Here is a 22,479-nt window from a genome sequence, read left to right as displayed (position 1 = left end):
CCCCGCCCGCTCCCGGCAAACGGCGCCGCCGCGCCGCCCCGCCGCGCCGCCGCGCCAGGCCTGAGGCGGCGCCGCCGGGCCAAAGGGGGCGCTGTCGACGCCGCTACCTTCGCTCTGCGCGCCGGGCCAGGCGAGCCAGGTGCCTGCGTGGAGGCCGAGAGGGGCCCGGGCAACAGGAGGAGCCTCCGCGGGGACGGGGCCCCAACCCCACTCTCTACCTCCCCGGTCTCAAACAGCCCTCGGCTTCCCTTCTTTTGTCACCCTCTCCGGACACCCAGCGCCCGCCTCCTGGGCCGGGCTACGGCGGGCGCCGAGGGCCAATTCCCGAGCCACTAGCCTTCCGCCTCCCGGAGCTCCCCGGCCAGCCCAGGCAGCATCGGCGGCGGTTTGAGGGCCGCCGCCGGCCCCCGCCACCCGGACTGGGCCCCAATGGAGGGGCGGAGGGACCCCGGATTGCTCGGATCCTCTCTCCATCGCTATGCGCCTCCCTCCATCGCTCCGCGGACCGCGGCGCCGCAGAGGCCTCCCCACGCCCGGGCCCCGCTGCACCAGTTGGGGCCGCCGCGCGCGCCTCCCGGGGCCGTCCCGCCGCCGTCCCGCCGCCGTCCCGCGCCTGCCCACACTTACACCGACATCGGCGGCCGGCTTCCTGCAGCCCCGGCCCGCGACCCCACCTAAGCCCTCTCAGCCGCCGCCGCTGTCGCGCCGCAGCACGCAGTCCCGCCCCCGCTTAAAGCGGCCGCGCCCGCCGCCGGAGGAATAGGCCCCGGCGCACCGCCTCCAAGTGGGTGCGGCCTGGGCGGGCGGCGGGAGCGGAGAGAGGCGTCACGCCCGGGTGCGCCTGCCCGGCCCTTTAAACCTCTGTCTGCGTGGGCGGGGCCGCAGGCCGGGAGGGAGGGGCAGGCAGTGACAAGCGTCTTTGGTTCGGCTCTTTCTGCCCTAAGTATCCTCGCAGAAGCCAGGAGGCTGGGGAGGGACGCTTGGGGGCTGCTGAGGGGCGGTGGGCACCCGCGGGGCTTCCTTAGCAGACGGCGGACGGGCCCGGGAAGAGGCCACCCCTAAACTGAACGTGGCATGCTGGGCGGGGTTTTCTCCTCAGCTTGAGCCCTGGGGTCCTTCTTAGCCCGGGGAGGGGGAGGAGGTAAGGGAGGGTCTTTGGGAAGGCGAAGGCTGCAGACAGACAGAGACCCTGTAAGCAAAGGAGAGCCCAGGCGTTCTGCCTGGAAGAGGCCGGCCAGTCATTTGTTGCAGCTGCATCACTCCGAGGCTAGACCGCAGTGGACCGCTTTTCAGCTGCTACGCGACGGGGCAGATGCCTTGGGTCGGAGCAATGATGAGAGGGAGGGGAAGGTGGGGCCCGGATGCCCAAATGAGGTGATGGCTGGACCAGGAGGCCCTGGAAGAGAAAAGTACTGTCAGGCCTCACCTGCAGACTCCATCTATGAGACTGGTTGAATGATGAGCTGTTCCTGGAAACACGTGGTGATCATGGTAAATGGACAGAGCATGAAAGTGATAACCTGACCTACCTCCAGCCCCTCCAGGACTGGCTCCACCTCCTGCCTCTTCCTGACAGTACTTCCCCCCTGCTCGCCCCGCACCGCCCCACGCCACCCCATCATCACTAACTCACCAGAATCTTTGTTTTCCCTTCTCAGACAGATATATTTCACACCTGGTAATAAATAGAGCTTGCAATTCCTACAAGGTACGTTCAGAGACATGCTCCTTGCTTTTGTTTAATGTTGCCACTCAAGAACAAGCCTCAGCTGAAGCGCTGAGATTGTAAGTGGATATATATATAGTGCCAGTTATTTCTGCCGCAGGAGAAATATAGTGGGTCAGAACACTCCTTCCCCCATGGAAGAAGCTGCCCACCTGCAAGCAAAATCCTCTTCACTCCTACCACCGCCAACCCCAAAATTTAGGAAGTCCAAAATTGTGTAAAGTTGAAAAATCTAAGGGCTGGAACCAATGTGCCATCCGAGGTTATTTAATATTGTTGGGCGGGGGGGTCGAGAAAAAAAGCAGGAGTACACAAATCCTTTGATAAGTTTCCGTTTAATTGCATGTGATAAAGACCTACAGTTGGGGGCGGGGCGGGGAGGTTAACATTGGTGAAATTCATATGCTTTCCCATGGCCTTAGCTTCTACGAAAGTACCCATCACGCTGCTATGATTTTTGCCTGTTTTCTTGTCTATCTCCTGAATTAGATGTTGGGGACAATGTCAACTTCATCTCTATCAGATAAATGAGATCATGCACCTCCTCTGCTTAAAACCCTCCAAAGACTTTTCAGCTTATCCTCAATCCCTGGGCCTGTGCACCTCCCAACCTCATTTTTCATGTTCCAGCCACAATGGCCTTGCTGTGCCTTTTGCCCACCTAGGACCTTTGTAGCTAATTCTCCTGTCTGGAATGTTCTTCCCTGAGAGGCACAAAGCTGGCTCCTTGTCATCCTTGATGAGCTCAAATGTCACCTCCTCAGAGAGGCCTTTTTAAGGCCCAATATAAGAAAAACGTTGCCTGCTGCTGAACCCCCCACTAGCTCTCATAATACTGGAATTTTCCTTAGAATCTGAAATTATATTTACCCATTCATCATCTTTTTCCCTCCTAGACAGAAAGCTCCTTTTCTTTTCTTTTTTTTTTTATATTTATTTATTTGGCTGTGCCGGGTCTTAGTTGCAGCACGTTGTATCTTCGTTGCTGCGTGCGGGATCTTTAGTTGCAGCATGCAGGATCTAGTTCCCCGACCAGGGATTGAACCCGGGCCCCCTGCATTGGGAATGCAGAGTCTTAACCACTGGACCACCAGGGCAGTCCCTCTGTCTTTCTTTACCAATGTATTCCTTTTGCCCATTGGGTGTTTTCTTAGTCTGCTCAAGCTGCCATTATAAAGTACCACAGCCTGGGTGGCTTACCCAGCAGAAATTTATTTCTCATAGTTCTGGAGACTGGGAAGTTCAAGATCAAGGTGCCACCAAGGTAGGTTTCATTCTGAGGCCTCTTCTCTTGGCTTATAGGTGGCATCATGTCACTATGTGCTCACATGACCTCCCTGTGCTCTCTCAAGAGAGATCTCTGGTGTCTGTTCCTCTTCTTATAAAGACATAAGTCCTATTGGATTTGGGCCCCACCCTTATGACCTCATTTGGCCTTAATTACGCCTTTAGAGGTGCTGTCTCCAAATACAGTCACTTTGGGGATTATGCCTTAACATATGGATTTCTCAAGGGGCACAATTTGGCCCATAAACAAATGTATAAATTTGTACCCTGTTTGGAAGAATACTGTATGAACCCATAGGATAGAAACAGCTGGAACACTAAAAAGAATACAGGGAGCCTCAAAATATTCACTCTGGTGGGCACGAGCAGTCTGCACAAGTGGTCTCTGCATGGAGTGGTTCAGGGCACGAGGCTTCAGTCTGACCTTCTGAGAGCCACCAAGAGGCCATCCTCCCTCCCCTGTCCCCTGGTGGGCTGGAGTCCCTGCTTACCTTTGCCTCACCTGTTGGGCTTCTTGGAGGCTGGCCCTAAGGGCTCCACCCCTATGAAGAACCTTTCCCCCGTGATGAATTAACAAATCCTCCCTAGGTCTCTTGTGGGTTTCAACAGGGTGACTGGGTGTCCTGTGGTCGAAAAATTCCAGCAGAAAATCTGGTAAAGCTGAGATCTAGGCCTGGAGCCATGGTAAATTCAACAAAGAGATCACCCTGAACTCCCTTTTGCCTACTTCAAGCTACCATAGAATTTAACCCCCAAAGCCTCTCCAGAGCTGATCGGGGGTGATTGTTATCAGCTCAGTGGCTCCCACTTCCCACAGTTACCTTTCCAATGCAAGATAATGAGGATTTGTGGTAGGAATATTAACACTAGGGCTGCTGCCCTTCTGTTACCAAAGGGAAATCAACTATACCATTTTGCTAGGGCCAATAGACCAACTAACCTGCTTTAGAAAGATTTTCAATGACAAGAATTTACATCAAGACAGGTGCTGTGAGAGCCCAGAAGAAGAAAGGTTTCTGGGGGAGGTGATACCTGTGGGGAATTAGACAAAGAAGGGTCACATCAACATCAGCTTCAGGGTGGCCTTGCAGGTGGCTTCTGTGACATAGATGTGACCATCTATGGCTATGGTATAGTTATTCAATGTAATAATGTTACACATGAAAAAAACGTAATAAATGTTATTATTCTATTTATGCATTTAGTACATTACAAAAACCACTAACAACCAGACCTTTGAATAATGTGAAATAGTCAAATATTTGAAACTCAATTTATAATCTTAATATACTATTTTCTTCTCAAGCACAATTTTCTTCTCAATTCCTGATGGACAAGTGAAACTCTCCCAAGTCCTTAAGCAATTCTAACGATGACAGCCAACACTGATTGAGTACTTACTATGTCCAAGCACTGTTCTATGTGTCAAGTCATTTTATCCTTACCACAGTTTCATGGGGCATTATTATTATTTTAAAGAAAAGTGAACTGAGGCATCAGGAGAGTTATGTGACTTTCTCAAGGTCACATAACTCTCAGAATCCAAAGTCTCCTGGTTCCTAGGCCTGGTATTTGTCCCCACAATGGTGACTGATGCCACCAGGGAGTGGCTAGCACTTTTAACTTTCCTAAGGGGACTCACTCAAATCTGTTCCCCCCTCCATCACAGTGAGATGGCAATGGGGCCAGTGGGGCCCGTTCTCAGGGGACCCCACAGCTATCCCAGAAGTTCCTTCACTCCCATGCAGCCCGTCCTGCAATTGGGTCCCATCAGTGCCGGCCAGGTGAGACGAGCCATTCAACACCCCCTCTGGGTGGGCTCCCTTGCCAAGGATAAAGTAGAGGCAGAGCTGGGACCAGGATCCAGGCTGCCGGTGTCCAGTCTTTAAGGTCAGCCAGGCTGGCCACCTTCTAGGAGAAAAGACATGCTCTGTTCCGTTATGGCAGATGGAAGTGCCTGCTTAGGCCAGGGAGTGTCCAAGGAGCAGCCTGGTCACTCCTTATCTTGGTTGTCTGAGTGTCCCAAGGCCCTCAGTGACAGCGTTGTCGGTGTGGGCCCAGGTATGAGCACAAGCCCCATTTTACAGCAGGTGCAGAGAGGGTAAACTGAGGAATGGCATCAGTCCCAGCGCCTGCACCTGGGCACCTGCACCCAAGCCCTTCTCTCTGGAGGGACACAAGACTTTCCTAGGCCCACTGCCCAGCGCCTTGCACACAGTAGGTGCTACACTTTTCTTGAATGAAGAGACGCATCTCCAAGCCGTGCGCGTCATGAGGGGAGAAGCCACCTGGAGAAAGAGCCCAAAGGGGCCTGCTCTGGGCTTCACAGCGGCGCGCGCTCCTCTAGGGACGCTGAATCAGAGCCGGCGGACGCGGGCACAGACGCAGGGCGGGGAGGGGGCTCAGACTGGACGAACCGGGACCGGGGAGGGGAGGGGAAGGGAGGGGTCGAGGGGAGAGGAGGGGCGCGGCGAGGGGAGGGAGGGAGGGGGAGCAGATTGGAGAAGCGGAGACCGGGGAGGAGAGGGGAGGATCGTGGGGAGAGTGGAGGATCGTGGGGAGAGGCGGCGTGCGGCGGAGTGAGGGAGGGTGCGGGGAGGGGGCGCGGCGCGGCTGACGTGGGTCGGGGTCGGCGCGACGGGCTGTGGCCGGCGGCGGCGCGCAGAGACACAGCGATCCGAGGCGAGGACGAGCCGGCGCCGCGCCCGCACCTCCCCGCACAGCCCGTGCCGCGCGACCTACGAACTGCAGCCGCCGCAGCTGAATCGAGCCGCGTGCCCTCCACGCTCCAGCCGCTCCCAGCGCCACCATGGCCCCGGCCCTCTGGCCGCACCTCGGCCGCATCCTCTGGCTGGCCTGCCTCCTACCCTTGGCCCCGGCTAGGGTGGCTGCAGGTAAGGCGCTGTGCGAGCCGGCCGCTCGCCCTCCCCGAGCCGCAGCTCGCCTGGGGCCTCGGGGCGGTCCCGGGCGGGCGGCCTCGCCGGGAGCCGGGGCTGCGGAGGTGGCGCCGTGCGCCCTGCGCGCACCTCCCTCCTCCCCGGAGGCCGCCAGCTGCGGAGGGGAGCACGGCCTGCCGGGCGCCGCGCAGCCCTCTCCTCTGTCCCTTCTCCCCTCTCCCCTGAAGTCACCGGTACTTGAGGGGGCTCCCCGAGCCCTCGTTTCTGCTGCCACCTCCAGATCGGCCTTGCCCTAGGGACCGCGCGGTGGCTGGCGCATCCATCCCGATGTTTGGAAACCTCGCAGCCGCCAGAGGTGGGGGAGGACGCTGAGGGGAGCCTGGGAATGCTCGGGGTCGTCGTCTCGCTACAGCCCCCAGGGAGCGCGGCCAGGTTGCCCGCGGAGCAGCGTTTTTGCCTTAAAATGTGGCCTTATCCAGAGAGGCTTTCTACCCTGCTTGTGTTGACTTCGGGGAGTATGCGATTTTAGCGCCCAGGAGGCCGGTCTGCCATTTCCTCTCTGGGAATGATTTCCAAAATGGACCCGGAGCTGGTTCCGCTGGGTCCTACCCGGTGTCTCCCGGGTCGTGCTTCTAACATCCCCACCTCCTCACCGCCCGAAGGCCAACACCCACTTTTCTGCCCCATTTTGGCGACAAAAAAGGACCCAGGGTGGAGAGTTTTAAGGGGACAGTTGGGACGTGGGCAGCTATTGGGTGGGTGTTAAATATTATCCAATATTTTCATTACCCCCCCCACCTTAAAAGAATGGTAGACAGAAGAAGAGATCTAACGCAAACTTGTGAAATAAAAGCCACAAGGTAAAATAAAAAACCTGCATCTTAAGGATGCATTAAGGGAATTTTGTGGGAATTGGCTTGGTCAGGAGCACCTGCTTGCCCCTGGAAATGGGGTCTCTTGTCCATTAGGTTTACATGTGTCCAGAAATTATCAACGTGGCCTAAATTGCCAAAAAAAAAAAAAAGGTGGGGAGGGTTAGTTCTTTGGAAGTCATGTGTGGTTCCCAGCCTGGCCTATTGCACCCATGATACAGTCCAAATAGCTGGGAATGGGGTTGGGGAAAACTCAGAGGAGAAAAAGATTCAGAAGCCCTTTCCACCCTTCCTGGGTCTGGGTCAGCCTGCACGACATGCTTCCTACACCAGGGGTTGAAGTCAGAAGTCCGTGTCCTGGACCGTTCATTCATTCCAGGTTGCGTTGTCCAGACTTCAGAGGTACCTTGGGAAGTGTTTTTGTCTGTGTACATGTGCAGTGAGAAAAGGCTGATGTAGCCCTTTTCTAGACTGTTCTGGGGCCCTACAGGCTGTGTGGTCATGGAGAATGTGCATGCTCCAGGTGGAAGCCCAGGGAGCCTGCTGGTGGGCGTTCTTCCACGGGTCAAACTCTGTGGCTGCTGTCACTTCACTTTTTGCTTTGGCCCTTTCAGCTCTGGGTCACTGGGGCACCTGTGTGGTCACTGGGGCACCTGTGACGCCCCTAAGCCCCTGACTGGGCTGCTCTGTACTCCAAGGCCATGTCATCTGGGCTCCCAAACTTGGAAAGGTGGATTTGCATGGGTAGGTAACCAAACCTGGGCTTGGTTCCTTCAGCCACAGGTGGCAAATCCTTCCCGGTCCATTTCAGCCTGGATGTTCTGGACGCTTTCTAGGCCCTGAGGACGAGGGGCAGCATCACCCGGGGGCTGTGAAATACCTGCTTTTTAAAAACAAGCCTGAGAAAAGTGCCCTTGGAGCCTCTGGCGCGTGGACAGGTCGGGAATGGGGGGCGCTCCCAGGAGCTGGGCCAGTGTCTGCTGCAACGTTGGCTGTAGCCACAGCCCCTCCCCACCCCCACCCCATCCCGCCTCCTGGCTGAGCTGGCTGCCCTCCTGATTCTGTTCCCCTGGCAACGGATCTGCGTCGTGCTGACATGCGCCTGTCTTGCTGCAGACGCTGGATGGCCATTAGCATGCAGCTGAATGTCCCTGCCACCTGCCAGCCTCACTGTGGCCCACGCTCCTCTCCTGGGGGGTGTGGGCAGGAGCAAGAGAGGGAAGGGAGGAGATGGCCTCTCCTCTAAGCACCTCTTTCTGCAGCAGCCCAGCCAAAGGCTGCCTCCCAGCCAGAGGGACTCAGCCTAGGGCAATGCAGATTGCTGTGTGGTCCCCGGCAGTAGCATTAGTCCCTGGGGACCTCTGGGGACTTGGGTCCTTCAGTGTAAAATACACACTGTGTTTTCTTGGAGAAACTTCTGTGTCTGGAATTCTCTCTTTGGGATTAAGGTGCCGCAGGTCCCTTTTGCAATGCTAGCCCAAATGACTTTATAATCCAAAATATAGCCCCAAGGAAAGGGCTTCAGAACAAGGAACGTGTAACGTGGGTGAGCGGAAAGGCTGGAGCCAGAGTCCCCAGTGGGGGCGGGCAACATCGCCGTAAGGCAAATGGGGTACAGTTGACGACACACTCGCTCACCTCCCAGTTTTGCTGAGTCCAGCAGGTCTCTCATGAGCCCCCTAAGAGCAGGGAACACATCCTGTACTTCTGGGTCCCCCCAGCAGCTGTGGGTTGGGACTCAGTCCATAGCACTTGGGTGAAGAGTTTCCTGGGGCAGTGCCATGTGGCCTGGTCCCTCTGCCACACCCTTCTCTCCAGGTGCCTCTCCACAGCACAGTGTTGAACCCCTACTATGTGCCAAGCACCTGGCTAGGCTTGGGGGAGATGGGGATGACCCCTGCCCTGCCCTCAAGGAGCTTGCAGTGCAGTGGGGGAGATGAGGAAACCTTTATCCCAACCCAGGGTTGTGACAACTGTGTGCTCAGGCTGTTGGGAGAGTGCCGAGGAGGCGGGGTGGGGTGTGTGTGTCAGGGAGGGCTTCCTGGAAGAGGTTATATCCACAGACAGATAGGTGAAGAAGAGCAGTGAGGACAGTGTGTGCAAAGGCCCTGAGGCTAGGAAGGACAGAGCATGGGGTGGGGGGAACTGCAGGTGTTAAAGGGTTAAAGCTACAGCATGGATGTGCTAAGATGTGAATGTGGTCTCCCTCCACCCCGAGGCTGGCCCATGATCAGACTAACTGTGCAGGAAGCTGCTTGTCGGGGTGGCTGAAAGTAAGGCAGGACTGGAGGCCAAGAGTCACGTTCAGGATGTATCGGTAATCCATCCGGATGGGACTGAATGCTACCTTAAGCAATGCTGGTAGTAATGGAGAGGGAGAATTAGAGTGGCAGAGGCCTGGGGATTGATTCTTGGGACAGCTGGTCCTCTGACCCGACAGAGAATGATAGGTGAAGAGAATGGTAGGTTTGGGAGGGGCGAAATCCAGGGGGTCTAGAGCACCACTGGCCAACAGAATTTTAGATGATGAAGGAAATGATCTATATCTGTGCTATCCGGGAGATAGCTATCCGGGAGATAGCACTTGAAATGTGGCTCAGTGCAATGGAGGGGCTGGAATTTTAGTATTATACATTGAAATGACTAACTTCGATTAATTTAAATTTAATTGCATGTGGTTAGTAGCCATTGTATTATTGCTCATTAGAAATGAAGTCTGTGTTACTGGGTTCCATCAGCATTTAGGAGGTACTGGAAGCCAAGGGAGGGGGTGTATGTTGCCGGGAAGTGGGGGTGGGAGGGAGTAAAATGAGCAGAGGGGGGCTTGTGGGCCCTTCTCCCTTCCTTCTGCATCACCTCTTCTGCCCAGGTGTGCACTGTTAGACATTCTCTAACCTCAGGCCCTCCAGAAGTCTCACCTGAAAAAGAAAATTACAAATCACAGGAAAATAGTTACTAAGACATGCAGTAGTGCTATTGACAAGAGTGAAGGGTTCTGGGAATTAAGATATACCTGCTTGGGCTTCCCTGGTGGTGCAGTGGTTGAGAGTCTGCCTGCCGATGCAGGGGACACGGGTTCGTGCCCCGGTCTGGGAAGATCCCACATGCCACGGAGCGGCTGGGTCCGTGAGCCATGGCCACTGAGCCTGCGCGTCTGGAGCCTGTGCTCTGCAACAGGAGAGGCCACAACAGTGAGAGGCCCACGTACCACAAAAAAAAAAAAAAAAAAAGAATCTGCCTGCCAATGCAGGGGACACGGGTTCGTTCCCCGGTCCGGGAAGATCCCACATGCCGCGGAGCGGCTGGGCCCGTGAGCCATGGCTGCTGAGCCTGCGCGTCCGGAGCCTGTGCTCTGGAACGGGAGAGGCCACAACAGTGAGAGGCCCGAGTACCGCAAAAAAAAAAAAAAAAAAAAAAGATATACCTGCTTGAGGGATTATCATGCAAATACTGAAGTTCACATTAGTGCCACTGCAGACATCCTTTTGATGTGTTGTCAGGTAGAAATAAAGTAATTCAAAATTGTGCGCAGAGGCTGATTCTGACTAAATTTAAAACTTCCGTGCATGAAAAAGAGCTGGAGGACAGCAATATGATAGCAGCTGTTGTCTTTGGGGGGTAGGGTAATAGGACACTTCTAATATTCTTTATGCATATGTATTACTTTTACGATGGAAACAAATCTGATTTTTCAAATCTTACCTTGTGAGTATGATAAAATCTGCAGCTATCTAAAGCAGGTGAAGAATAATGACTTAGGAAAATGCCTATGATACAGAATTGAAAAAACAGCAACAGCAATGGAATATATAATCTCAGAGTAAGCATCATTTAAAAGAATAGTAGGAAATGACCCAATATAGTAAGTGGTTGTTACTAATTATTAAAAAAATTTTTTTTAATTTTATAGCTTTCTCTATTTTCAGATTACGATTAGTCTTATCTTCAATGTGTTGGTCAGATGGGGAGTGTTATTTAAAAGGCCTCTTACTTGGTCTCCATTCCATGTGCTCCAGGCCCTATTCTCCGCTTTGCAACCTAGAAAACTAATTCCTGGGTTCCCTGTAAGAGCTGCATCCCCAGTATTTCAGTTCAGGTTCCCCAAGGAGTTGACCCAGCTGGAATCACAAAGCTCCAGCGTTGGCCCCCGCAGGAATCCTGGAGGTTCCCTAGAGCAGTGTAGTCCAGTGGAACTTTCTGTGATAATCAAGATCTGCATCCACAGTGTCCACTATGGTGACCCTTGGCTACACGTGGCTGGCCCTAGAAATGCGCCAGTGCAACCAAGAAAGTGGGTTTTAAGTTTGTTTCACTTTAATTGACGCTTAAGGAGCCACACGTGGCTAGTGGCTACCATATTGGACAGCTCAGATCTAGAAGCTCTCACTTTACAGATTTACAAACTGAGACCAAAGAGAAGGGAGCTTGGCTTGGATCACAGTGGCCCTTCCTCCCAAGGCTGGCCTACCACCATCAAGGTATTAGGCCTTAATAGGGTCTAGACTCAGCTTTGTGTTTCCAGCTGGAATTTTGTTTCACATGTAAAGATTAGTCCAAAAGAGTGGGCGATGGGGGGCATTTCTTGGCATCAGCTGCGGTGGCTCCTCCTGTGACGTGCACTGGCCGTCATTTTCACAGCTAAGAAGCCGGGCCAGGTCAGCATACACGTGCTCTGTAAGGCCCTGCTTGGCTGGCATGAAAAAATAAAACAAACTGGAGACACGGGAAAGGACGTGGGATTTGGAGTCAGTTGGGCCTGGGTTTGAATCCCAGCTGGGCAATGAACTAATCGTATGAGCCTTGGGCGGGTCACTTGACCTGCCTGGGCCCCAATTTCTCCACCAGTAAAAGAGACTCACAGAAGCCGGCCCAGAGGGTGGCGGTGGGTTTCCTGGCCACGCCCCTTCGTGAAACGTGGCCTTTGTTTCTGGGTTCCTAGGCGTGTATGAACTTCACCTCACCTCCGATGGCCCTGCCACCACGGGGGCAGAGGTGACCATCACGGCCAGCCTGGTGGCCGATGACAATGGCAGCCTGGTCCTGCCCGCCAGCACCCGCCTTTACCGCTTCCGCTGGATTCACACCCCATTGCTGCTCACGGGGAAGACAGATGAGGCTTTCAGCTCCACCATCCGCATCGTGGGGAACGTGCCCGGGGACTTCCCGGTCTCCGTCTGGGTCACCGCCGCTGACTGCGGAATGTGCCAGCCTGTGGCCAGGAGCCTCCTCGTCCTCCCCATTACAGGTGAGGACCTTTCCTACTTGATTTGTCTTCAGACTCTTGGTGCAGAGAAAACATCCAGCCTGGCTGGTAGCCACATAAATGCAGATTAGACCCGTGGTTCCTTCGCTGCTGTCAGTTAACAAAGGATCAGAAAATGGTAATATGCACTGCTGGCAGGGTTGTGCTGAAATGGACACTTAAAGTACATATTGCTACTCGGGTGTAAATTAATACAACCCTTTGGAGAGCAGCTAATACATATGTATCAATGGTTAAAAATTATTTTAGTCTTTGGCCTCTTCTTTCTCATTCTCTCTCCCTCTCTCTCCCTCTCTCCTTCTTTCTTTCTCTCTTTCTCTCTCTCCCCCTCCTCCTCCCTTCCTTCCTCCCTCCCTCCCTCCCCTCCCTTCTCTTTCTTTCCAAGAAATCCCTGCTTTCTTGGAGTTTACAGTCTATTAAAGAACTTATCTTCAGGAAATAAACCTCCATTTGGGTAATGGTTTATGCACGAAGATGTTCATCACAGTTTTTATAATAACAGAAGAAAATAGAAACGAGCTAAGTATGCAACCATAAGGGGACTGGTTAAGTATACTGATATAATTTGTATAATGAATAATAATGACCTCTACAAAGAGTTTGTTGTAGCCTGGGGGAGTACTCATGGTTGTAAAATTTAAAAAATCAAAACAAAATTCTATAACCAATTTGATCAACTGTGTTTAATATGTGTATACCTTAAATATGTACACACGTATACTTTGCAATTCTTCAAAACATCAACAATGCTTGTGTTTGCGTGATAGGCAGTTTCTTTTCTTTTCATTCCACTTTTCAGCAAATTCCAAATGAGCTTTATTGAGCACACCTCACTTTCTGCTTAAAAAATCAGCTTTTAATTTTTTTTTTTTTAGAGGAGGCAGCACGGAATGGTGTTCCTCACCCAGCCCAGCACATGGGGTGTGGACCTGCGGTCAGTAGAACTGCTCATTTTTTCTAGGCTCATCTAATACTTTGAAATATTTCCCAAGAGTTGCTTTCAAAGCCTGTGCGTTTCCTTCTGGTCCTGGGCATCTTTTGTGCCAGAAAGTTCAGGGTCCTGGTGAAAGGGGTGCAGGAGCAGAGCTATGCTTGTAACACGTGAAGTGAGTCTTCACCGGTGTCCACGGAGGGGGCATATGCCTCTGTGTTCGGTGACCTGCAGGGTCCCCTCTTGCCACCACCTGGCTGTGACAGCCAGGAGGTCGGGTGGGGGAGAGGCTGCCCTGCCAACTGGCACGTGGCTCTGCCCTCCTCCACTTCAGTGGACTCACCCTCCCGTGGTCTCTGTCCCAGAGTTCCTCGTGGGGAACCTCGTTGTCACCCAGAACACCTCCCTGCCCTGGCCCAGCTCCTACCTCACCAAGACAGTCCTTAAAGTTTCCTTCCTCCTCCACGACCCCAGCAACTTCTTCAAGATCGCCTCGTTTCTCTACAGCTGGGACTTCGGAGACGGGTATGTCCTTACCCCCCTTGATGCCCCAAAGTCTTGGCTCATGGCTGGTGGCCCTGCCGTCCCAGGCGGAGTGCTCTGTACTCTCCCGTCTTCACCTGCTCACTCTCTCTCACCCCAAACATGCCTTGTACACCTGCTCTGTGCCCAGCTCGGGGTCCACGGGGACCAGTGTGAGCCAGTCATGGGACCTGCCTTCAAGGTGCCTGCAACCTAGTGGAGGGGTCATTGGTGCCCAAAACAGCCCTTTAAGGCTGGTCAACGTAGGTAGGATTTTTCTCTGTTTGACTCTGGAGGGACCTGGCCAGCCAATGACATACGCTGTTATACTCACATGGTAGAACTCAGGTGTTCCAGCTTCATTCTCCTTACACCTTCCTCTCCAGACAAGCCAATTGCGGGAGGCAGGTCGGGAAGTGGGGGCCAGTCAGGCATATCTGGAAATGGGCAAGATCCTGCATGAAGAAAGCTACAGAGCTACTGAGAAGTCGCAAAGATTTTTTTTTTAAATTTGTTTCATTGAAGTATAGTTAATTTACAATGTTGTGTTAATTTCTGCTGTACAGCAAAGTGATTCAGCTATGTACATATATACATATATATATTCTTTTTCATATTCTTTTCCATTATGGTTTATCACAGGATATTGAATATAGTTCCCTGTGCTATATAGTAGGACCTTGTTGTTTATCCATTCTATATATAATAGTTTCCATCTGCTCATCCCAAACTCCCAATCCATCCCTCTCCCACCCGCAGAAGTAGAAAAGATTTGAGTAAATGGGTATGTACACCAAATCCGGGATGGTGAGTCTTAATATCGTAAAGATGTCCGTTTCCCCCCAGTTATTCTTTAAGTTTAACACAAACCCAATAAAAATCCCAATAAGAATAATTTTTGGAACATTACAAAGATTTTACAGTTCATCTAAATTTTGTGTATAAATACACAGTTTTACACATATGTGCACATACATATATACATATACGTCACATATACACATAATGTATATACATATATACATACACGTATACAAATACACATATACGTTTATATATATATGTATATATGTGGTTTTATAACATAAAGAATATTTGTCTCAAACCAGGGCACAGCCTCCATATTTATTAGGGGCATTTATTTTCACATTAAAGAAAGTTATATTCACTATTTCTTTCTCTTTTTTTCTTTCTTTGGCTGTGCTGCAGCCTGCAGGATCTTAGTTCCCCGATCAGGGGTTGAACCTGGGCCCTTGGCAGTGAAAGCACAGAGTCCTAACCACTGGACCACCAGGGAATTCCCTATTCACTATTTCTATTGCAATTGAATATTTTTGACTAGGCAATGAAATAAAATAAGATAAAGAAATGAAATATAAATGTAAAGGAGGAGACAAAAGTCATTGTACACAGATGACAGTACTGTTTACCTGAAAAACACAAAAGACTCAACTGAAAAATCTTAGAACTAAAAAGATTTTAATAATGTGGCTGGTTACAAAACAAAGATTCTTAGCTTCTCCATATAATGGCAGTCGAAAAAATCTTTCATAGTATTTATAAAAACGGAGAGAATAAACTTAGCCTAAAATTGTAGGATTTATGTGAATAAAATCACAGATTGTACTGAGAACCTTAAAAAGACTTGAAACATGATGAGAGAATTTCTCAATATTGTAAGAAGAAAGAGAAATGATCAGAAAAGCAGAATGATGATGAATGGTGATGGGGAAAGGGGCTAGAAATACATACATAAACATATTTAGAAAGCTACAAATAATTTTCAGCAAGAAAAGGCAGCTCAATGGAACAGAATAGAAAAAAGCAGGAAAAAAACCCTAAGTTTATATACACATGTAGTGTATGATAACAATGTTATTTCCAGCCAGTGCATAAGGATAGATAGTTTGATAAATGATATAGGGTAGCTGGTTAACTGTTTGGGAGAAAAATAATCTAATCCCTAACAAAAGCTATTCCAGATAGATTTAAAATAGTAAACATAATGAACCAGGACTAGATTGGAATGTAGATGATCCCCTGAGATTGGATAGTTGGGCAGTGGGGAAGGCATTTCTGGAAATAAAAGGCAGAAACTAGAATGGAAAAAATGCTAAATTTGGCATCATCAGATTTAAAATTTGAAATGAAAGACGTAAATCAAACCAAAGGATAAAGGTTAAACTGGGAGAAAATATTTGGAAGATATGTAATAGGTAAAGGTTTGATAAACTTCAAATATAAAGAGCATCAACAAATCAACAAAAATATTTTATTGTTACTAGAATTCCTTTTGAAGTGATTCAGGTAATTGTAGGGAAAAAGCATGATGTTACACACTTAATATGTTATAACGTAACCTGGTGGAGGTATGACTCTTCCTGTTTTTCAGATGAGAAAAGTAAGGCTTAGAGTTACGTAGATAGGAAATCTCGAGCTGATATTTAAAGCCAGGTGTGTCTTAACTCCAAAGTTCATACTTCTCCCCTCCCCAGATTGTCCTTGTCTAACACACAGCCTTTCCCAGTTTCCTGGCTCGGGGTGCAGAGCACTTCCTGGCAGGTGACAGGCACCTGTTGCCAGGAGTTCTCCTACCTGTAACTTACAAATACAAAGACAACCAGCAGCCACTCTACCAGGTACAGCTGACCTCATGCCCTGGCTGGCTCTGGGGACTGATGCTGGGATGACGTTTTTGCTTGCAAGGTGTTGGTCTGAATGTGTCACTGTACAACCACTCTAAGAGGGCACGTGAGTCACTTCTGTCATCTCCTCCCTGTCACCTTATAGCACCCAGATGGTGACCAAAGACGCTACGGTCTATTATAACTATTCCATCGTTGGATCCTTCACTGTGAAGGTCAAGGTCGTGGCGGAGTGGGAGCAGGTAACACCGGACGTCGGGAAGGGCGTTCTGCAGAAGACGGGCGACTTCTCCGCCTCGCTGAAGCTGCAGGGTGAGTCTCTGGGGGTTGGTGTGGGTTGAGCATTTGGCCCATCAGGGAGCCCTGGGTACCACTCCTTCCAGGGCTGGGTCACTTGCAGATCAGAGTGGCCCCAACTGGGCACTGGGCTGAGCTTGGATGCAAAGCCTCTCTTCTGTTCCCCTGGCAGCCCTCTGAGCGGGTCTGTCATTCCCCGCTTCCAAGAGGGCACTGCAGGCCATGGAGGAGGCCAGGTGGCCACCAGGTGGCAGAGCCCAGACACTGCTGTGATTTGGTGCATCCCCATCACTCCTCGTTCCCGGCTACATCTGCCTCCCATCAAGGACCGTCCTGTCGGGGCTGGGACAGCCTCAGTCGGCTGCCCAGGGAGGGAACAGCCAGAGCTGGCTTTGGCAAGAGGGGGTGCTTGGGGCAGCTGCAGCAGATTTCTTGGTCGTGCTAATGGGGTGCTGCTTCCCCCACCCCGCACACGGCACAGATGATGCAGGGAGGCGGTGGTACCCTAAGTCAGCCCCAGGTCCTGCTCACTAGGGCCCTGCTTGCTTCCTCCGGCTCCCTCACTCTAAGCTGGCTCCAGCACCCGCTGCTGACAGGGAGGCGGGACCCGGGTATGCCCTGGATGTGACCTGTGACCTGCCCTTGGGGAGGGCCAAGAGGAGGACAGGGTGGTGGTCACACAGCCTCGGGACTCCACGAGCCCTGATACAGCTGTCGTCAGCCACCAGATATAATGAGGTCTTCTCTGCCTTTCAGAAACCCTTCGAGGCATCCAGGTCTTGGGGCCTACCCTAATTCAGACCTTCCAAAAGATGATAGTGACCTTGAACTTCCTGGGGAGGTGAGTGAAGCCCAGAGCACACTGCGCATGACCTGTGGTCCTGCCCGCACTTCCCCTCAGAGGCTCCTGATCTTGCTCCATCGCCGAGGGGCCCCAAGTTAAGGAGCTCACGGAGGGATGATGCCACCCTTGACTGTGCCATGGGAGAGTCACGGGCATGGCTCCATTCTCAGGGTCCAGGGGAGGGAGCACTGGCCTTTTGGGGCTATCTGCAACATGGGCATCAAGGCAAAGGCAGGTGAGGGACCACTCCTGTGAAAAGACTTCCGTATGTGACTTGGGCCTGCTTTCCAGCCCCCTGGAAAGCAGGCCATCTTGGGTAGGACCTGGCTCAGCTCCTGCCAAGAACACCATCAGGCTGAGATTGTAGTAAGTGATGAGATGAGGAGATGCTGGGTGTGTTCTCCCCACAAGGGAGCCCCTCTCTGGGGCCACTGGGATGGACGGGGCTGCAGAAAAATAGTGGCCAGGGCCCAGCCCTCCAATGACTCTAGTGGGGAAGACCAACCTCACCCAATCACCCAAGGGGACACGTCAGGGGGAAATAAGGCTAGACCGGGAGGGGGCAAATTAGCCAAGGAAGGAGGAAGACAAGCCAAGGGGCTGGAGGTGGCTCCTGAAGCTTTCAGCGGGTTTTGGAGATAAGAGCTCAGTACTTAGAGAGCAGAGGGGGAAACTACTTGTGCTTGTTTATTCTGGTCTAGGTCATGTGAGATAGGAATGCTCACTTGGAATTCTTTATATGGACCTGCATTTTCTAGATTCTGAGCCTGTGCTGTGGCAGGTGGATAGTTTGGAATGCCCTCACCCCTTCAAACCTGTCAAAAGCTGACTTATCCTTGTAGGGCCTACTCAAATGCCACCTCCTCCAGGAAGCCTTCCCTGACTTCCTCATTAAGAACACGCTCCTCCGTCCCCTGTGCTTCCACAGCGCGCCAAGTGCGTCACTGGGGCACTCATTCTGCCTCCTTCAGCAGTCTGTGCACGTCCCTGTTTGCCTCACTGACCCCCTCAGAGTCCCGAGCCATCTCTTATGTACCGTTGTGTTCCCTGGAGGCCAGGGAAGCTGGGTGTTCTGTCCTGGAAAGGACACTGAAGTTCATGACTGCCTGGGCTTTCTTGGACTTAGTCTATGCTCACACTCCTTGCTGAGCCATTGCTAAAAAAATGCCCCCATTTCCCTGCAGCCCTCCTCTGAATGTGTGCTGGCGTCTTAAGCCCGAGTGCCTCCCGCTGGGGGAAGGGGAATGCCACCCTGTGTCAGTGGGCAGCACGGCTTACAACCTGACCCACATCTTCAGGGATCCTGGGGACTACTGCTTCAGCATCCAGGCCGAGAACATTATCAGCAAGACGCATCAGTACCACAAGATCCAGGTGTGGCCATCTAGTAAGTGACGCTTCGCCTCTGCTCCTACAAAGGCAGCAAAAACCAGTCAACCCTGCCACCACCGCCAGTGTGCTGCCACCAGCCGGCTCCACCGACAGCCATCAACAACCAGTCCCAACAACACTAGCATCATCAATAACCCTACGGTCCCCAACCAACACCACCGACTGACCACCCACAGCACTAGAAACAACTGCTCTAGCCCCCACTACCAGAACCCCTCAGTGCCACCACCACCCTCCACACCAGCACCACTAGCAGCAACGACAGAGCTCAGCTACTGCCAGCTCACTTGCCCAGCACCACTGCCACCCTCACCACATGCTACAGACAGTTCTTCTAGCATCTCCAATAGCCAGAGACGGCGCTGCCACTGCAACCACCCTTACCACCATCAGCACTGCTGTTAACACCCCTGCCACCAGCCCCCGCACCAACCATTTGGACCAACACCATCCATACCGTGCTACCCCAGCATCATCCCAACTTCAGCTCTCTTGTTGCCACCACCACTGACAGGGGTCAGTGTCCCTCCATACGTTAACCACTGCCCCACTTGTCCCCAACACGAACCCTCCCTCCTTCACTGCTATCACCGCCACCCCATCACCTCTGTCTCGGCGCTGTTGCTGCCACTAAAACAAGCATCTCCGACGGTGACTGTGCTGGACTCACAGGGCTGTTGTGAGTCTCCCAGGGAGGGTGAGCAGCTCAGAAAGTGTGCAGTACAGTCTCTCTCATTCATAAGCGTGCCCAACCATCGCCCCTGGAATACCCTTTCCCAAACACATCATGAGGTCCTGCCACCAGCTTACAGCCATAGGATTGGCTGATGACAGCATCAGGTCCTACCCTTCATTTCCGGGGGCAGGGGGTGCCTCTTCTGTGACCCCAGAAAAGAACTTTCTTATGTAGAGGAGAAAGTAGGATCCCAGAACCCTAGGGATGGTCTTTCAGATGCCCAGCCAGGTTCCATGCCATACAGAACAAAAGGGGACACGCTGCCAGCTGCACTCATCCCCAAGTTTGGCCCTGTAAGAGCACCAGATGCTGTCACTGCCCCCTCCAGTCTTTCCAGTCCCTCTGAGACCCTGAGCAGACGCCACTCTCCGCTCCTGGCCCCGGCTGATGATGTGGGCCAGGCAGACTCTGTGACCTGTTGGCATCATTGGCGGCCTTGGGCCCCACCTCCCCCAACATCTCCTGGTCACTGAGTGTCTGGGATCCCTCTGAATTCTGCAGAGAAAGGCAGCACTACAGGTAATCAGTGCCGCCTTTTCTTGGGAGACAGGTCCTCATGGCGTATGGTGGTGGCTCTACCAGGAGGAGGGTGGGGGAGGAGTGAGAAGGAACCCACACTTGCTGATCGCCTGCCTTGCACCTGCCTCACCTGGTTGCATTCCCGTGGCAGCCTTGTGGGTCAGTGTTGCCATCAGGTCACTGGTCAGAATCAGGATTCGAACCCAAGACCCCCTGGGCTCTTCCTGCTCTGCCATGCTGCTTCTTGGTAACAGGATAAGGGAGTGAGCCCAGAGCTGCCAGAGGTCTCAGGGCTGTTTGGGTGTCCTCACAACTTGGCTTCCCTTCCCCAGTGCAAATCACCCAAGAGAGACCAAGGAGGAAACTGCTAGGTCTTTCATGGCATAGGCTCAGAAGTTGTACATCATCACTCTGTCTTATGCTGCTCCTTGGGAGCAGGTCACTATAAGTCCAGCCCACACTCTGGTGGGAAATTTAGTTGCACCCCTTGAAAGTCACTATCAAGTAAAACTTTAAAACCCTCACATACCCCAGCTTGGTTTTTGTGAAATCCTGGATTTGCCTATTGGGGTTGCCTAGTTGGGATGCATGAACACAAGGAGGAAAAAAGCTCTGGTGGGCTTTGTTCTCTCCCCTGTGTCATCTCCTCCTGAAGGCTAGTATTCAGCACCAACTACCCAGGCTCGTGACTTTACCCTGTCTCACTCCCAGGCATCCAGCCTGCTGTCTTTGCTTTCCCGTGTGCCACACTTATCACCATGATGCTGGCTTTCATCATGTACATGACCCTGCGGAATGCCGCTCATCAGAAGGACATGGTGGAGGTGGGTGCTTGGTGGGGTGGGGGCTGGACTCCTGGGCCCTGACAGGAGAGGATATGTGGAGAGGGCAGGGGGGCTAGACCAAGGAGCCTGGAGGTGGTCTGGATGTCAGAGCAAGGCCCTGAGGCTGGGGGTAATGTGCCCAAGAGGCATCCATAGATGGGGCCCGATTGTTGATTTAGCTGCTTGCCAATGTGACTTACCTCCTTCTATGCTCGCCCTTTGCTTGGCGGCCGTGCCCATGAGCTGGTAAGGGAGAGGGCAACCGAAAGCAGGAAAGACCCAGAGAGCAGAAAAGCCAAAGGCACAGGGAAGCGCTGCGTGGCTCCAGAAAGGTGTTTCTGTGCACGCTGCCAGCAGGCAGCTGAGCTCATAAGGCCACCTAATGGGACTCCCAGTGGGTGGGCGGGTGATTGACCAGTGGGGTTTTGTTCACCATAGGTGGCTGATTTTGACTTTTCCCCCATGTCTGACAAGAACCCGGAGCCGCCCACTGGGGTCAGGTGCTGCTGCCAGATGTGCTGTGGGCCCTTCTTGCTGGAGACGCCATCCGAGTACCTGGAAGTTGTCCGCGAGAACCACGGGCTGCTGCCGCCCCTCTACAAGTCTGTCAAAACTTACACAGTGTGAGCGCCGCCCCCGCCCCGACCCAGTTTCAGCGTTAACTGACTGCTGACTGGGAGTTTTGGGCAGGGCGGGGCAGGGTGGTGCACGCTGCCCAGCAGGAGGGGTTCATGTGTGCAGGGCTGTCCACCCTGGACGGCCATCCATTTTTACAGTCCAGCTGCCTCCACAAGCCCCCTCCATCACACCCCCTAGCCATCCATCCATCCACCTGTACAGTTGTAAGCCCCTCTCAGTCAGTCCCACTCCTTGGCTTTGAAGAGGCCCCAAGTGGGACTGCAACACCAGACGTGGTCCTTGTTCTCTCCTAAGTGTGCCTGGCTACTCCTCGTCCATTCCTCCCCTATTGGCACATTTGCTGTCTATCTTGGGTTCACAGTTCCCTCCCCCAGGCAGCCCTGCCCAGGTCAGAGAGCTGGAAGGAAGGTCACAAATGGATAATTTAAGGCTGCATCACAAAAGGTCATACATACAGAGACAAGCGTGCACACACGTCACACAGACATTTCAGATGATTTCCTCTGTATCAATTAGGTGGTTGCTGGGATATACCCTGAATCAGCACTCAAATGAAATCTGACCTTTCCCACATGGCCCTGACAGCTCCTGGGCCTGGCTCCTCCCTTTGAGTGCTGTCCCTGTGGCTACTGGGTCCCTTTCTAAGGACACCCTGTTCCCTCCCTGCTTGCTGGGGGTTGGGTGGGGGCAGGGCTAATGCTTTGTGAGTGCAAAGTGCTTTATAAATAGCACCTTCTTTTATTGAGTCCATGTTAAACTTTCATTGAGGAAAAGGCTTTGCAGCAAAAAGAGTCAAGCCACGGGGACTTGGGTACCGGAGGGGGAGGGGACAGTGCTCTTGCCCCCCCGAGCTGCTCCCAGGGTGGCTTTGAGAAGGAAAAGGCAGGACTGGATGGAACCCGGGGTAGGGGACCAGCCCACTCCTCTTTCTTTGTTGGCCCAGCAGCCTGGGGGAGGCAGAGGATGTGCAGAGAGTGTGTTATGGGTGCAGAGGGAGACCACGATTAGGCCCCCATTGAAACTGTGCAGGATGAGGGAGCAGCCTGGGCCTGCCTGGGGAGGGGAGGCGGGGCCATGGGGGCAGA

The 22,479-nt window shown here is 52.7% G+C and overlaps 2 protein-coding genes across 13 annotated transcripts in view; one reads left to right on the top strand and one right to left on the bottom strand.

Annotated features, from left to right (window-relative positions):
- Window positions 1-736, bottom strand: part of TRRAP (transformation/transcription domain associated protein) — a 112,096-nt gene extending 111,360 nt beyond the window's left edge. For 8 of the 10 annotated variants that reach the window (XM_060079278.1, XM_060079288.1, XM_060079287.1 and 5 more), the window contains exon 1: window positions 628-736. The gene's annotated coding sequence lies outside the window, so the exon portion shown is untranslated. Of the gene's footprint in view, window positions 1-107; window positions 243-627 lie in introns of those variants that run through there. The other 2 variants (XM_060079281.1, XM_060079283.1) reach the window with 1 other exon arrangement.
- Window positions 737-5,822: 5,086 nt separating this feature from the next.
- On the top strand, window positions 5,823-21,382 carry TMEM130 (transmembrane protein 130). 3 transcript variants are annotated; one of them, XM_060078746.1, is made up of 8 exons: window positions 5,823-5,907; window positions 11,722-12,027; window positions 13,342-13,501; window positions 16,289-16,455; window positions 17,197-17,281; window positions 18,469-18,671; window positions 20,643-20,755; window positions 21,230-21,382. In XM_060078746.1, the coding sequence occupies exons 1-8, from the start codon at window positions 5,823-5,825 to the stop codon at window positions 21,380-21,382; spliced, it is 1,272 nt and encodes a 423-aa protein (XP_059934729.1). The 3 variants fall into 3 exon arrangements, with proteins under 3 accessions (XP_059934729.1, XP_059934728.1, XP_059934730.1); XM_060078745.1 differs by having other exon boundaries at window positions 21,194-21,382; XM_060078747.1 differs by lacking the exon at window positions 11,722-12,027.
- The last annotated feature ends 1,097 nt before the right edge of the window (window positions 21,383-22,479 follow it).

The sequence above is a fragment of the Mesoplodon densirostris genome, chromosome 16, assembly GCF_025265405.1.
Source record: "Mesoplodon densirostris isolate mMesDen1 chromosome 16, mMesDen1 primary haplotype, whole genome shotgun sequence".
NCBI classification, from domain to species: domain Eukaryota; kingdom Metazoa; phylum Chordata; class Mammalia; order Artiodactyla; family Ziphiidae; genus Mesoplodon; species Mesoplodon densirostris.
The sequence above is the reverse complement of the archived record's forward strand: the minus strand, read 5'-3'. Positions and strand labels throughout refer to the sequence as shown.

Excerpts from the sequence above, each read along its gene's own strand:
- TMEM130 (XM_060078745.1), top strand. The coding sequence starts at position 5,823 with ATGGCCCCGGCCCTCTGGCCGCACCTCGGCCGCATCCTCTGGCTGGCC. Across the intron at positions 13,502-16,288 it reads AGCTGGGACTTCGGAGACGG|CACCCAGATGGTGACCAAAG; the intron begins GTATGTCCTTAC and ends GTCACCTTATAG. Across the intron at positions 18,672-20,642 it reads GATCCAGGTGTGGCCATCTA|GCATCCAGCCTGCTGTCTTT; the intron begins GTAAGTGACGCT and ends TCTCACTCCCAG.